Here is a 16,135-nt window from a genome sequence, read left to right as displayed (position 1 = left end):
CTTGGTAGGCTTGGCTTTTCAGCATGCTTTGCAGTTCTTTACACTGTAATCCCCTTAATCCCAACAGGACTACACACAAGAAAAAAAGATACTTATAGTAGTAACTGTTTAGTAGATATGGCTCTTTGCCTTATATTATAAAATATGTAAAGGTGATTTGACTCCTGTCTGGGAAGATAAAGGCTTTGCTACCAAGTACAATGTTAGAAGTAGTGTTACACAGTGTATAGCAAAGTATGTGCTATTTCTAATAAGCTCTTGTATCCTTGAAGTTTACCCGCTCCCCAGAAGAGTCAGAATTCGACATTTTCTTTTGTATACAAATTAGGTCACACACCACAGGTGGAGTTTATAAAGAGAAGCATTCCTGATCAAGTTAATACTTTAAAAATTCCTATAGACATTTTTAAACTCCAGCTTCAGTTTAAAATAAATAAATAAATAAATGAAAGCAATGTAGGACAAACTGCCTACTGTGTGTATGTTTATTTGTGTGACAGACTGCATACTTTGTAGACTAGGTTGTTCTTTGAATGATGACTATTCAAAAATACTTGCAATACTTTTTAGTATTTCATTCTTTAAGCTAACCTAAAACAAAGAAGCAACAGTTTGTCTCACCTTCCTTGGTTAAGCAGTTTTATCTTACCTTTGGTTCCTTTCTTTTTGAAAATTCTTGTACTACAAAAAGAAATGTGAAGTAAAATATATGTGTTATAATGATGTCTGTCTTCAAGGGCTGAAAAGAACAAAAATGGTCTTAGAACAGGAGGCGTATTTATAAGCTTAATTTTGGAGTGGCTTTTCTAAATCTGTTCAAGTAATTAACGTATTAACATACATTTGAGATCTGTGATCTCATTTAGTATGTGTAAATTTCAGTGGGATGAACTATCAGTAAGTTTAAGGTTGATGTATCAGCATAATTAGTAGAATTCTTCCATTGACACGTCGCGGTACTTTGGAATTAGTTATGTTACATCTTAGTATAATATTATTCAGAAAATACTTTAGCAAAGTGTCCAAGTACCTTTAATCTGTATGGATTTTTTTGCCAACGTTCTTTACTAAGAATTTCTAATTTAATAGATTCATCAGGGCTGGATACTGCTCTGTGCTAGCTCACACAGTTAATCAATTAAAATGTCAGGTTGTAAGCCTAACAGGTTTTCCTGAAAACTGACACTTTTTAAAATTTTAGTGTATTATTATTGCCAGATTTGCCAGACACTAGTATGATTCATGTACTTTTACCTTCAAATGTGAAAAAAAAGAGCAGAGAGCTTTCAGGTTTTTTTATGGTGGTGAGAGTACTGTAACATGTGTCAAGAAAAGAGTGACTCTATCTGAAATAAGATTTGGTAACTTGATTTCTCTGGTTTACTATCCACTGTGAAAAGCTGCTGTTCACCTCCTCCTCTAAATCATTTTCCTTTATCCAGCTGGAGAAGATCAGAATAAAATGGACCCATCCCTTTTCTCAGTCCCTGGTGGTGATGATGATCCTGTATTTGTTTTTCATTCAAACCACATGTTGAATTCAAGTGAAAAAGAGGAAATACATGCTGGTCATAGGTCAGGTGCAACACAGAGTTTATACAGATTTATTTTCTCTGTAGCATCTGCTATCCTGCATTTAAAGCCATTGAATGTTGCTCTGCTTCCAGTTATTTTGAGGCAGGTTTTCTTGAATAGTGACATTTCGGGGTTTGGCATATCCTACTGGCCAGACATTCAGCCCTCAGAGCTGTAGAAACAGCTTGATTCTGCAGATGATAACTCTGCAGCAGACTGACTCTTCAGAATTTAAACTCCCCCGTGATCTCATAGGGTGGAAGCTGACTCTCTTTGTTTCTGGCCTCAAATAAAGAAGACTAAGCCAAAAAAGAATCTGGAAGAGTGTAAGGGTGATAATGGGGAGCTGGGGTTAAGAACTTCTCTGCTTATCAATACTTGGGCATGTAGGAGAGAAGGAGAAGGAAGGAGCACAAATATACAGCAATCTACAAATGCAAGTTTAATTTTTAAGCAGGTATAGCAGACATATATTATGAGCTAAAGGTTTTCATTTGCTTGTAGTATGTTACATGTACATTTAATTTATACTCCGTTAGAAGTACTGCAATGCTGATTGCTAATGATTGAGGGAGAATCAGGGAAAGTAACTGTATATATCAGTATCTGCTTTATTTGTTGTCTTTATTACTCAACCACTTCTGGTAGTGTTTTTATAGCTCTGACTAAGTTATGAATGATGTCCTGTTGTTTAGGAATTTGAAGGCAATAATTTCAAATTGTCTTAAATGTGCCAGCCAGCCAAGACTAAATATGCATTTACAGCAGCTATTTTGCAGATTTATAGCTAATATTTTTTCTATATTTTTTTCTTATCGCTACAGTTTAAATTTTCTCCAACTTGCCAGCATTATAAAATATATTAGGATTAGACTTAATAGCTTGCTATATGATAAATTAAATTTTACAAGATTCAAGTTGCAGAGAAGGGGAATCCCAAATGGCCATGAGGGATGGGAAGGAAAAAAAAAAGCGTTCTTCACAATACGAGTAATTAACTACTGGAGGAGCTTGCCAGCCGAGGCTGTGGAGTCTCCGTCATTAAAGGTTTTTAAAACTTGACTGGACTAGGGCCTGAGCAACTTGATCTGACTTTTAAGTTAGCCCTGCTTTGAGCTGGAGGTTGGACTAGATGACCTTTAGAGGGCTCTTGCAATCTAAATTTTTCTAAATTTAAAACACCAAAAATAAGCCTGAGCTGTACAAAGGATTGGACATATTAGAAGGGAGAAAACTCCTCATGTCCTTTCTGTTCTTCAGAGTTATAAACATGCTTTTTTAAAATACAGAGGGAATGCAATGGGAACTGCGAGACTGAATATCAAACGTCACACCAGAGACCTGAGTACCCAGATTATGCACAAATATTTTAATGGATACTTTATATGACCAGTGAGCATTTTTTCAATCTGATTTTTGTAATTAGAATAATTTCAGCTAGCTATTTTTAGCTTGATGGTCATGTATTTAGTATCATTTAATATGACAGTGGGTGATTTTTATTTTGCTTTCTTTTTTTCCAATTTCTATCAGGAATAGGAGGCCTGCAAGATTTTGTGCTAAAGTCTGCAACACTGTCAACATCGCCAGCTTGTCCACCATTTACACCTCTCAATTTCGAAGCCACACCAATTGTGCGGGTAGCTGTTGAACCAAAACATCCAAGTAAGTTTAAAGGAGAATGGGGATGGTGATGCAAATTTAATGTGGCAGCAATACAGCTTTCCACCCTTAGTGATTTGGTTATTTTATGATCTATCCACTGAGTCAGAGACTGACCCAGTATAAAATGAATATATATGTTGCCTAGAGGGCCATACTTTGTCCTTGTGAATTCTTCTGGCTGGCTAGCTCATGTCTATAGGTGAGGAGATACAGGAGACCTTGTTGTGCCCTTTATGGCAGACTTAGCTGTTCACTTCTGAATTTATTCTTTGAACTAAATCTGTTAGAGGGACAGAAGCCTCAAAGGTAGCTACACTTGCAAAAGTTTCCTGAAAATCAGCTGCTGCTTGCAATCACAGGATGACAAGCAAAGTTTGTCCATTGCAGGCTCAGCTTGAAAGCAATCAGTTGTCCAGGGAGCTACATATAGCCTAGAAGTGGCCTAAGACATTGTCTCATGTGAGTGTTCTGGATGTCCACAGCAAACCCACCTCAAAATTGCATTTGCTTATTTGGAAAAATGACTCAGATAAACACAAATTACTTTCTTATGTATATTTTACAAAATTACTGCATGTCTTCACATTCATGTCAAAGTCTTCATGTATGGTTACCTTAAGCTCTAGAAGAAAAAAAAACTGTTCATCCCTCTCAGTGGGCTTAAATGCAGAAAATGAGGTTAAAAGTCTTCATTCAACTATGTTGGCCATGTGAACTAACACTGTGTTTTTCCACTTCTTGTTTATTTTTATGTCTGGTTTTCAAGGATACTTTTGTATTAAACCCTTACAAGCTTAGCATTAAATACACAATATCATATTTCTTTTAAGAGTCTCCATGTGAATGACAATTTTAATGTCACTCTTCCTTCTGAATATGAATATACATTCCTAGAAGGCCTGTGGGTATTCTTTACCCCATGTGTAAAATAAGAAAAAGGAATCATAATTTATTTTTTAATTGTATTAATTGTGAAAGGCTGCTGACATGAATTGTTTATGCATAGCTTTGATGTAATTTGACCAAATTTAACTCAGCTGTGGTTCGTTCTCCATTAACTTTAAGGCAACTCTTTTTAAACACCTTCATTTTAGGGACAGCTGTGTTTTGTTTAACTGAAAAGCTCTCACATTCCTGATTTTTCCCCTTTTCAGGTTGTAATATCATTAAAGCTTTTCAGTGGCTTCCAGCTAGTTTAAATCCTTCCTGTGCTTCATTTGCTCTTATGCCTTCCGAGTAATTCATATGGAATAAATTTTGCTTTTATTCTAGTAAACTTTAGATGTTATTTATGTCTTTGCAGCATTTTAAGCATTAGCAATTTACAGGTTGCTAGACTTAGCCATGAAAGATTGAAAAGGAATACAGTTATTTACTGAAAGATGACTTTAAACAGTTGTAATATATGAGAGGTTGTATGTTTTGATAGTTTGTGAAAATGAGGAGTGAAATCCTGAAATTTTTAATCACTTCCTGTTGATAACATTCAATTTTTTTATTGTTTCTGAGCTGTTTATGAGCTGTATCTGTAGTTAGTTGTATATAGGAAGCAAGATAATAGTCACAGCTAGCTTGGTGTACTAAACCTATTGTAAAGCTATGTGAAACCAAACTGTGCAATCCGTTCAAATGTGTACCATGGTTATGATTGTATAATGTGAATTTTATAATCATTACATAAATTCTTGGTGACAAATTATGAATATAGCTTATGTCTTCAGTTGCTGCTCTTAAACCATACCCCTCTTTGTGATTCATAAGCGGAAATTTGCCCACAGAAAGACCTCAGAAAATAGCTGAAAGTTTTTGAGTATTCCTAAAATATGTATTTGTGTTTAGACTTCTGTAAAAAAGAGAGTTACTATTTCTCACTTTCAGTATATCCTACTTCAGGTATTCCTTCTTCAGTATTACTTTGTTAATAATACCTTATTTTGCCAGGTGATATGCCTCAGCTGGTCAAAGGAATGAAGCTTTTAAACCAAGCTGATCCATGTGTCCAAGTTTTAATCCAGGAGACGGGAGAGCATGTGCTAGTGACAGCAGGAGAAGTTCATCTTCAGCGTTGCTTGGATGACCTGAAAGAAAGGTTAGAGGGGCAAGGAGGAAGAAATATTTTTAGTTCAGTAGGTGTCTGTTGTATTTCTTTGTCAGATGCATATCTTTGATTTATTTTCTGGTAAAATAGAAGCTTCATCTACCAACAGTTTTACTGTTGGATTTTAAATGTATCTTTTTGTAGGTATAAAATTACCTGCAGCTGGGCAAAAGCCACTAGCTTATCACTTTTATACATCTTGTACACCTTTTGGGCACTTTCCAGAAATGATAAATTGCAATAGGTTCACGAGTCCAATTAAGAATATAGTGTACCATTTGTACAAAATAAAAACTGTGAGGGGAATCATATCTGATAAATGAACTCTCAAAAATTACGAGGCAACAAGACCAAAATTGTACGTGCACTCTCTGTCCCGTTCCTTTGCTCTTCACATTGATTTTTTTTTTTAAATGTTCATTTCTTCTTTTACTCAGGAGCAGTATTTTCTGCAAGCATAAATGCATACATTTAGTATTTTCTAATGTTTCCTCAAATGGTTCAATGGTTACCTGAAACAGTCCTTTCCTATAATTTTGTTTACTAAAAAATTTCTGATACTTCTGTCCACATGCATTTATTGTCATTTTCTTTCTAGACCAAAAAGCAAACCTGACAAATTACAGAAACTGATGAGGTTCTGCTGAGTTTAAAGGAACATATTTAGTTTTAGCTTTTCTAGTGTGTATTTAGAAAATTATGCTCAAATGATACTTACTGTCAAAGATGTGAAGAGACGTGGAAACAAATAAAAGATTAATCTCATCCATGTTTGTCTAAATGATTAAATATGGATATTCTGCTTAATTTCCCTAAAATTATTTTTATGCTTTTCTTCCTAATTAGCTCTTTGTGAATAGAGTAATGAATTGGACTTTGAACTTTTTATTTTTGGCATTTTACAATAGAAATTTTTCAAACTTTCTATCTAAAGAGCATTGCAGATACTAAGCATGAGGGCATTAAATTACCCTGTTCAGAATGAGAAACAAAGACAGTGAAGATGGTGGTAGTGATGTGGGGTTTTTTGTTTGTTTTTAAGTATAATACAAGTGCATGGAAAAACTGCAAAAAGGGTAGATCTCTTCGTTTTGAGTCCCATGGAAATAAAGTTTACAATTATATTTGCTATTCCTCTTTTATCACTCTGCCAAAATTTACCAGAACTTGGGAAATTTTAGTTAGTCCTTTTGTTGTCATTCAGTGAACCTGGTCAGACCTCATGGGTTAAGAAGGATACACATCACTGAACTTGGAGTCTGTCAGATAAATGTAATAAATCATTCTTCCTTTGTTCTTGCCATCACTCACATAATTTGATATGCCTAAAATGTTTCAGCTGACTTCAAAGCATCACTTTATATCATGAAACTGTTATAATAGTGGTTATCAGACCAAAGGACAAAATTATTCCTGTTAAGTTCATGCTGGTTGCCTGAGTGAAGTAGTGCTTCACTTCCATTTCCTGTGTCATAACCCCTGGCAGTTTTTGTTCATGCTAAATTACAGTAAAAAACCAGAAACAATCCTAGCCTGAGGTTTTTTTCCTTCAAGTTGCACTTCTTTTGGAGTTCAGACTAATAGCTTCTAAAATAATCTGGTGTAGAGCAACTTCTGATGCAATGAATTGTACCTCATATACCACAGGTTGTAATTGTAGCAGTGAGATAATAATCAATAGAGTATAATTTTTATAGATTGTATAGCTAGAAAAGGCTGTTACAAATCTTTGAAGACACAGGATTACTTTTTTACTAGTGGTAAGAAACTTTTATTTCCTAATAAGGTGTTTCCTGGGAGATTTTTCTGTAAGAATATTGCTTTTCACTTCAGATGATGTAAAAGTAGAGACTTTTTCCAGATCTGATGGGAAACTTCCAACATTCCAGTATCTTCAGCTGAGTTAAATTCTGAATGTATTTGAACAAGATGCTGATTATGTGCACTTAATAAACATCCACTTCACAGTTCTTAAAAAAACAGGGTTTTGCCATGATGCCATTGGCAATTTTCAGCTCCTGTGATTACAGTAAACAGACAAAATACCATACAGGATATTTTGAAGTCATTAAGTTGTTCTTGAAGATAAAAGCGGGTGATCCTTTATGAATAAATATATAGATTTTTACTTAATGCATGAAAAAGCTAACAAATTGGGCACACTCTGGCTGAGTGATAAAATAACACACTGGCATATTCAAAGATGTGAAGTTTTTACTTTTAGAACTTGACAATCACTAGTAATTAGTTTTCCTCATCTTGTGAAATACTCTTTAAAAAAGTGTAGTGAAAATTTTCCTGCAGAGTACTCACTTCAAGACAAATAATTAATAAATGCAAACTAATCTGAAAAAAGTTGCTGTTGGTTAACAGCATTGCTGCAAACTGTATCAATTCCTTAATAATTACACTTTGTCACTGTTATAAATGCCAGTCCTACAATATTGTTGAAACTTCTGTCTTGTAGTGGTTGCTGTACTTGTTTTTTCCTAAATCTTTTTATTTCCAGCACAGGTTTTCTTCACTGTATAGGGTATTTCCTGACTTAGTTTAAAAGAAAGAAGAAAGCTTTTTATGTTATATTTTTCAACTCTTGACCCAGAATAATTCTCTTAAAAATTGCTAGTACTCTTGCAAAGCAGACTATAAAGTAGTTACAGTTAAACAGGCTGAACTGCATTGATAGGATTTTTTTTTTCCTTTCTTTTTGCATTAAAAAGACCAAAATCTTCTCCTGCTGTCTCATACCCCCTTTTACTTTGTACTTTTTGTGATCCTTTAGAGGCAAAGATTGAATTTACCTTTTCTTAATAAGTCCAAAAGTAAGATTCATCTGCAGCATTAAAAATTGTCTTGTTTTCTTCCATTAGGAAATTTTATTATCTTTGAGAATCTTCCAATATAAACTCTTCTAACAAACTGAAAAGTGTTTAATGACCTGAAATAATAGGGTTTTCTGGTGTAGAATTGATAGTTTAATTTTTGTCTGTAGTTAATGGTCAATTCATTTTAATTATCTCCCATAATTTTTTGTTTATGTTTTAGTTTTGTATAAGGCTGTACTCATGGAAGTAACTATTTAAAAAAATAATTACCGCTTAATTTTCATTGAAGCGACTGTACAGTATAAAGCTATTTGGGATATATGAAGGAGAGGGATTGTGTTTTGCTTTATAGCAGAGAAAAGGCTGCTACTAATGATGGGTCTATACTATCTGTCATAATTCTATAATGAATGTGTCCCTATCTGGTGATACTCAGGAACAGCTATTTCACTTGAAATTTGTTCCATTCCTCAAACCATCTTAAAGGCATTCCAGTGTAGGCAGTCATTGACTTCTACCTTCAGAAGAGTGCCTTGTATATTTACATTTGTTACGAGGTCACAATTATAAATGATCCTTTAGGTTTGCAAGGAGAATACTGGTGTTAAGGCTTCCACTAGCTGATGACAATATGAAGTCACCAGGGGCATTTTTCCCTACACTAATCCTTCTTCTGCTTCTGTGATGCAGAGGTGGTTTCATGCACATGGGCAGCACAGTATTGTGCACAGATTTGAATGTGCTGTGCCAGGAGTATGGAGAAAACAGGAGTTTCAGCTCTCCAAGAGCTCCTAGCTGCAGTGTAGTTAATCTGAACCCACAACCCAAAAATCTGAACCATGGCTCCACACTTCTTTACAAAAGCCTGTTCAGCTTACCCAGTACTTCATCTTTTCAGAGCATCTCACTGTAGCCACAGCTGTACTGGATCAAACAGGGTGTCTGTCTTGCTCAGTATTGTAGCAGCAACAGTGTGGCCTAGAGCAGATGTCTGGGAAGGAGTAAAAACAGAGTAACCACGATGCTTTCTTGGGCCTTAATAATTTTAAGTTCAGGGACAGTTCAGTGCCTGTTGTAGTTTGGTTGTCAGTTAATCCTGATCAGCATTCCCCATGCCCTTCATGATTTTTTTAAACCTCTATTGTATCCTTGAAACATCTGAAAGCTACTTGTACTTTCATACCTTTGATCATCTTTATTCTCATTTTCTTCTAGTTCTATTGTATTTTGTTTGAGGGGAGAGAACAACAGAATGTAGTTTCCAAGATGTGGGTGAACTGGTGATTTACGCAGAGGCATAGCAATGCTTTCTCTTTTCTTCAGTTCCTTTCCAAATATTTCTGAAGACATAAGAGGCAGTGCTTCTTTTTTTGAAGTATGTAAAGCTTTTAAGAGTTTGAGTTTGAAGTGCGTTATCTAGAATCTGTGTTGCAATTAGATTTATTCATGAACATCTGTTCCATGTTAAGGCCATTGCCCAATCTTCCTACTTACCCCACCTTCCAAGTGTAAATGTATTTTTAAATTTTAAACTAATTTTTAAACTTTGTTTTATAGGTTTGCAAAGGTAGAGATTAGTGTATCAGCACCTATTATACCATTCCGAGAAACAATAACAAGACCTCCAAAAGTTGATATGGTGAATGAAGAAATAGGAAAACAGCAGAAAGTTGCTGTCATACACCAGACAAGAGAGGACCAAACCAAAATTCCTGAGGGAATTCAGGTCGATTCAGATGGGCTTGTTACAATATCTACTCCAAATAAACAAGCTACTCTCAGCGTAAGAGCAATGCCACTTCCTGAGGAGGTAACTCGACTTCTTGAAGAAAACAGTGACTTAATTAGAACTATGGAGCAACTCAACACATCTCTGAATGAAGATAAAAAAACCCATGAGATAAATCAGAAGACTCTTGATAGGATCAAGGAATTCAAACAAAAGTTGGAGCAAAATCTGCAGGGAAGAAAGTGGAGGAATGCTGTTGATCAGATCTGGTCATTTGGACCACGGAAATGTGGGCCTAATATTTTGTTATATAATTTTGAGGGCTATAAAAGGTCTGTGTGGCAGTGCCTTGGGAACGCTGTGAAAGAAGTAAGTAAATACAGAGACTTTGACAACAGCATAGTAAGTGGATTTCAGCTGGCTACGCTTTCAGGTCCCATGTGTGAAGAACCACTCATGGGTGTTTGTTTTGCAGTGGAAAAATGGGAAATGAATAAAGTTGGAGAGATGCTGTCAACTAGTAGTCAGGATTCAGGGGATTGTCATGGCGTAGAAGATAAACAAAATGAAGATGATACTCTAACAAGCAGTTGCACTGATGAAGTTTGCGGTGCAAATGAACACCAGGACAGCAGTCAAAGTGTTCCAAAATCGCCTGAGAAAATCAGTAAACACAAGGGAGAAGTTTTACTTGCAGATTGTTATGGTCCCTTCTCTGGACAACTGATTGCCACCATGAAGGAAGCTTGTCGTTATGCTTTGCAAGCTAAACCACAGAGGCTTATGGCAGCGATGTACACATGTGAAATTATGGCTACTGCAGAAGTTTTAGGTAAGACAGACAAAAGAAACCCTTGTCAAGAATTTGCTTTCAGAATTCCAAGACGAAGTTTTCTAAATTACACTGAATCAGAAAGTATAACTTGATTAAAAGTTTTGTCAGGAGTTTTTTTATACTTCTCCAATAGATTTGTATAATGATTCTCTGATGCCTGTAATATTTATATATTTATACTATTCTGAATGAAAACTTAACATTCTTCTTACTTATCTGAAGCATGTACATAAATAGCAATGCTACACTTTTTTGGAAGTCCAAGGTACAGAATGTTGCCTATTTATGAAATTTTTGTAATAACAACTTCAGTAAATATGAATACCAATATTGTACCTCATAACTAAGCATTAGTTCTATGAAGAGATGAGGAAATCTATCCTGTTTGTAAAATGAGTGCAGGATCTCTATGCTATTTCAAGATGTTTTAAGTTAATATGAAAATCAATGTAGAAGTAAAATCAGGAAAAAGAGAGAATAATAATTTTTATTGTTACAGTCCAGTTGGTAGATTTTTTTTTTTTAGTAGCATCTGTATTGTTTTTGTATGCAGGTTGCTCACTTTGCAAACCCAGTGCATACCAGATTTGCGTCCCTTACATTAACTTCCCACTTACACCTACTTAAACTTGTTTTTATGATCTACTTACAACACCTCTTAACTTACCCTAACATTTGTTCTTGGAGTTTTCCATGGGAGTTGCTTGCATGATGAATCTGATCCAGTGCACCAAGATTTTATGTAAAACTAACTTCCCTTGCATTTAAGCTGTCAGCAGATTTACTTCGACTATACTACTCATGATAGAAATTATAGTATATCCAACATACAATAATTAAAGATTTGGTTATTTGTTGTAAAAATCTCAGCTGTTGTGCACACAAGCATAATGATAGCAGCTATACAAAACAAATTGGTCTGAAGAGCAAAGTTTACAATCGTAAGTAGTGAAAGGAAATGCCTTTGAGCAGCTGTATTGTACAGATGCATGATGCCGTTCTTTTCTGGAGGTACTCTTTAGTAGGGCTAGTAAAAGCTATCCTGTGGTAAGCTTATTAGCACATTACCTTAAACTATAACTTACTATGATGTGGAATTTCTGCATTTTTAAACTGTCTTTACTTATTTTTTAACATGTAAGAATGCCTATCAAAATTAGACTTTGCAGTGTTACACATTACTGTTCCAGGAGCATATTAGCACAATACTTCTGAATCTCTTCATCAAAGTAGAAGCAAGATATCAATTTTCAAACCACAAAAACATGCTGTTTTCAAAAATACCCAGTACCAAAAAAGCATGATTGTTTGTAGTGATGTAGTTAACATGCATCAGCTCATCAGTTGTGCCATAAAATCAAATAGAAACATGGCTTTCCAATGCAATATGTATAAAATGAGTGTAATTTAGGACTCAGACATGCAAGCAAATTAGTCCAGTTTAATGAATGTGAGTTGTGTGGTAATAACCATGGACATGCACTTAGTTAATTACAAATTCATGGGTTTAATTTTCATTATGGAAGTTTAAGCTAATAAATTTTATGCTCATTAGGGGAAGTGAAGAGTACGCATGCTATCCAGCAGGACTTGGCAGTTGACATGTGATGAACTGACTTTTGTAACTTTAATTCTTTCAGTCGATTTTCCATATATTGTTACCCACTTGAGTTTAATATAGCTTATATATCTGATATATATAATTAATAATATTATATTACATATATTATCTGATTGTTTCTAAGACATTAGCTTCTGAGGAAACTAGTTCATTTATATTAGTTGTCTCTGTATATAAAGCTTTTCCCATCAGACTTTTCTGACAATGAAAGTAAACTTACCTGGAGCTGAGGAGAGAAGCAAGGGGAGAGGAATGTGGAAATGTGTTGCAAGCTTGTCCAGTGTAATGGACCTTAGGTTTAGACTTGGGTCCTGCATAGACCCGATGTTTCCCAGTAGGTTATACTTCGAGGATCTCGTTCCTACAGTTAGTTCACTAGAAAAAGGCATTTTACATACTCCTGCTTTATGGAAATTTTATGTAAATTCCCAAAGGCTGAAGAATGTTCTGAACTAGTATCACATGTTTAACTATTTTAGCTTTTGCCTGCTGATAATCCTATCTTTTGAGCTCTTCTTCCCTTCTCTTTCGTGTTCTGGAGACTGAAAGCTAGTCTTGTCTTTTCATTTTGCTGATGTCAGTGAAACTTACTTGGGAAGGGACTTTAGCAGACTCTATTTTAGCTTTTAGTTTTGAATTTTGATAGCAATTCTTACTTTTTTTTTTTTTATAAAGTTAGTAAAATTTTAGATCACAACATTTTAGGGGGCAGTATGCAACAATTCATGGTATTGTCTCTGACTCAGTTGTGTAAGTGAAAACATGCAGAATCCAAAACAGAAGAGCAGCTCCTCCTTCCCTCTTTGCTAAGTTTACAGTTGACCCCTTGACTCTTGCAAATAGTGATCCTGTTGTCCTTCTGCACTATATATTTCCAGTATGAAGCCTCATTTTTTTAGGTACAGGGAATACCAAAATTATTTAGCATTTTCACTTGATGTACTGAAGTATCCTTCAGTAAAGTGGTAAACAGGAATTAAAAAAATTTAAAGGAGCTGGACTTAGTATGTCTTTAAAGTGAGCCTGTTATCCACAGATTTATTCTGTATGTTGCAGCACCTTGAGGCTGGTTTTTTTGTATTATATTTTCAAAATAACTGTTTTAACTAGTTTGCCTAGGAATATCTTATAGTATTTCTTGGTGGTTGATGCTGCTAAATCCATTCCACTAAACTATTGTAGAGGTAGAACCAGTATTTCTTCAGTATACTGCAGTCTGCCCATAGTGATAAAACCGAAGACCTTACATAACTTTGTGATAGCACTAACTGAGACAATTCTCCAGAGTGCTTGGATGAAATATAAGTAGCTAGAAACCATTTAGTAAGTTATAAATTTTATTCTGGCTTTTACATTTTCAAAGAATAATTGTCAATGAATTACGGCCATAAAATATGTGCATCTGAAGTGCTTTGTGATAAATGTTACCTTACTTACCTCATTAATATGTGTGCAAAGTTTTCTAGGTTCTGTTTAAAACTATTAGTAAAATAAATACTTTTAATTATAACATTAATAACCTATAAAGTGATTTTGAACTTACTTGCTTTAACAAATGGCTTTAATATATACTGCCTGGTACATACACAGTCTATGTACAGTGACCATGATGTGATGCTCTTTTGCAATGTGTATATTTAAGCTTGCATTTTAAAGCAGTTATTGAATTGTGAGCTGTGCTGAGATATGACCCTTTCATATCTGAGAATTTTCTGGACTCACTGAAATTTCCACAGTCTTGAAATTGCTTAATTGTGTTAACGAAGACTGCACATGCATGGCAAACTCAGTGACTTCTCTTCAGAATGCCTTAATCTTTTTGTGATTTTAAATATAGAATCTTAAGTATTTCCTCAATATCCTCATGAGCAATAAGAAGACTATTGTGCATAGTAAAGGTGAAGTTCAGTCAGAGAAACAGTGAGGAGGTCCTGGTAAGGGCACAGTCAGATAAAATTACCAGGGATGGTAGAAAGAACACTTCAACCCACGTTGTATTAGGGAACTGCAAACTCTGGAATGATTGGTGCTGAACTGATGCTTTGTTACCTGCATCTGACAGGAAGATTTAAGTATACTGGCTGTGTGCTTGTGCTGAATTTCCTGAACAGGGACCAGATTTTGTGTTTTAAAAATAAAGGCAAATAAACCCAGTCCAACATTTCCTCTGGTGTCCCACAAAAGACTTGCTGTCTATATGCAAATCAATGTATGTGGCTATAGTTTTTAATAATATCTTTCTGTCAAGTCATAATAGATGTCATATATTATGAAGTAATATATGTTTCTAGTTATTTCCAGTAAGAGTCAGTTTTACCCAGATGTTTAAAAGGTAGCAGTATGCATTCATGTTTTTTCAGTGCAGTAAAATATAAAATATTTGAACCTTTTAGAAATTGATACAAACGTGTTCTTCACTACAAGGTACTTTTAAAGTTAATTTGTACATCTAACACTTACTAACTGTTCACATTTGTAAATGAAAGCATTCCTAAAACATTTTTTTCAGTGCGTAGGTTTTCTCATGTTTTTATTGTGATCAACACAAATATATTTGTCAGTTTTTGTCTTTAGAATACTTTGCCCTTAAGTTTACCAAAACATTGAAAAAACTTTAAAAAATGCCTACTGTAAAATTGAACATGGGCATTTTCACAGCTACTTTCATGGCATATACCCTGTATTTCAATGAATTGAATATTGATTTGAGAAAGAAAAATAAAAATTATCCATTACTACCTTAAGCCTGAATTAATTAAAAAAACAGTTGAACTCATTAAACATAATAAATATGTATTATTTCAGATAAACAAGTTTTCTGTGATTAGAATAGCACTACAGTATCTGGGACAAGTACCATATCAGGATATGGTGATCCAAACAAACTTCTAAAGGTAGCTAAGATATGATTCCTGAACCACAGTAATATTTCTTTGGAATGTTTCTCAAATATTTGTTTGTAAGAAATAAAGCAAGTTAGGTGCATAATCTGGCAAACTGCCTTTTAAAAAATAGCCATATGATTGTATCAGATGCACCTAGTGCAAGCATTAATTAGATCCATACAGTAGTAATAATTTATTAAGTGTTACTCAAATGGTTCTGTACATTGTACTGGCAGAATACATTGTTTGTTTTAATTTAATGGGTCCACTTAATTGATCCACTTAGAGGGAAAAATTTTAGCCAAAGAAATTATGTATTTTTCGAAATGCTGAAGTTCCCTAAATAAATATTTATGTATTTCTCTTCATGATGCAGAACATTTATTGGTAAGCTCATCAAAATTGTGTCTTTGCAGGTCGTGTGTATGCTGTCTTGTCCAAAAGAGAAGGCAGAGTGTTACAAGAGGAGATGAAAGAGGGGACGGATGTGTTTATTATTAAGGCAGTCCTGCCAGTAGCAGAAAGCTTTGGTTTTGCTGATGAAATCAGGAAGAGAACTAGTGGCCTGGCCAGTCCACAGCTGGTGTTCAGCCACTGGGAGGTAAAAATATCTATTCATTCCATCTGTTTTGGTGATCTATTTCCTGTAGATGTGGCAGACTGAAATAATAAGTGGAAAAGGTTAAGTTTTGGTCAGGACATTTGATTAATTCCTTTTTGAAATGAAGAGGGGAAAAAAAGTAGCTTTGTATTAGTCTTACTTGCTTTTATATATAAACTGTTCAGAAATGTAATTTTACTTTGTTTAGATGGGATTTTTTTTTTATTTCAGTAGAAAATAAGTCCTTCACAAAGAAACTGATTCTTCATAAATGTGTTTTTCCTGAATTTTACGTGCCTTA

At 34.6% G+C, this 16,135-nt stretch overlaps 1 protein-coding gene across 1 annotated transcript in view; it reads left to right on the top strand.

The window, feature by feature from the left end:
• The window catches only part of EFL1 (elongation factor like GTPase 1), a gene marked incomplete at its 3' end in the record, with an annotated part of 58,549 nt that extends 42,715 nt beyond the window's left edge, over window positions 1-15,834 (top strand). The window contains exons 15-18 of the mRNA XM_010164879.1: window positions 3,109-3,240; window positions 5,182-5,329; window positions 9,721-10,724; window positions 15,650-15,834. Coding sequence (XP_010163181.1) covers window positions 3,109-3,240; window positions 5,182-5,329; window positions 9,721-10,724; window positions 15,650-15,834 — 1,469 coding nt within the window. The remainder of the gene's footprint in view (window positions 1-3,108; window positions 3,241-5,181; window positions 5,330-9,720; window positions 10,725-15,649) is intronic.
• Between the last annotated feature and the right edge of the window lie 301 nt (window positions 15,835-16,135).

The sequence above is a fragment of the Antrostomus carolinensis genome, unplaced genomic scaffold (assembly GCF_000700745.2).
Source record: "Antrostomus carolinensis isolate BGI_N321 unplaced genomic scaffold, ASM70074v2 scaffold7943, whole genome shotgun sequence".
Lineage (NCBI taxonomy): Eukaryota > Metazoa > Chordata > Aves > Caprimulgiformes > Caprimulgidae > Antrostomus > Antrostomus carolinensis.
This window is presented reverse-complemented; position numbering and strand designations above follow the sequence as displayed.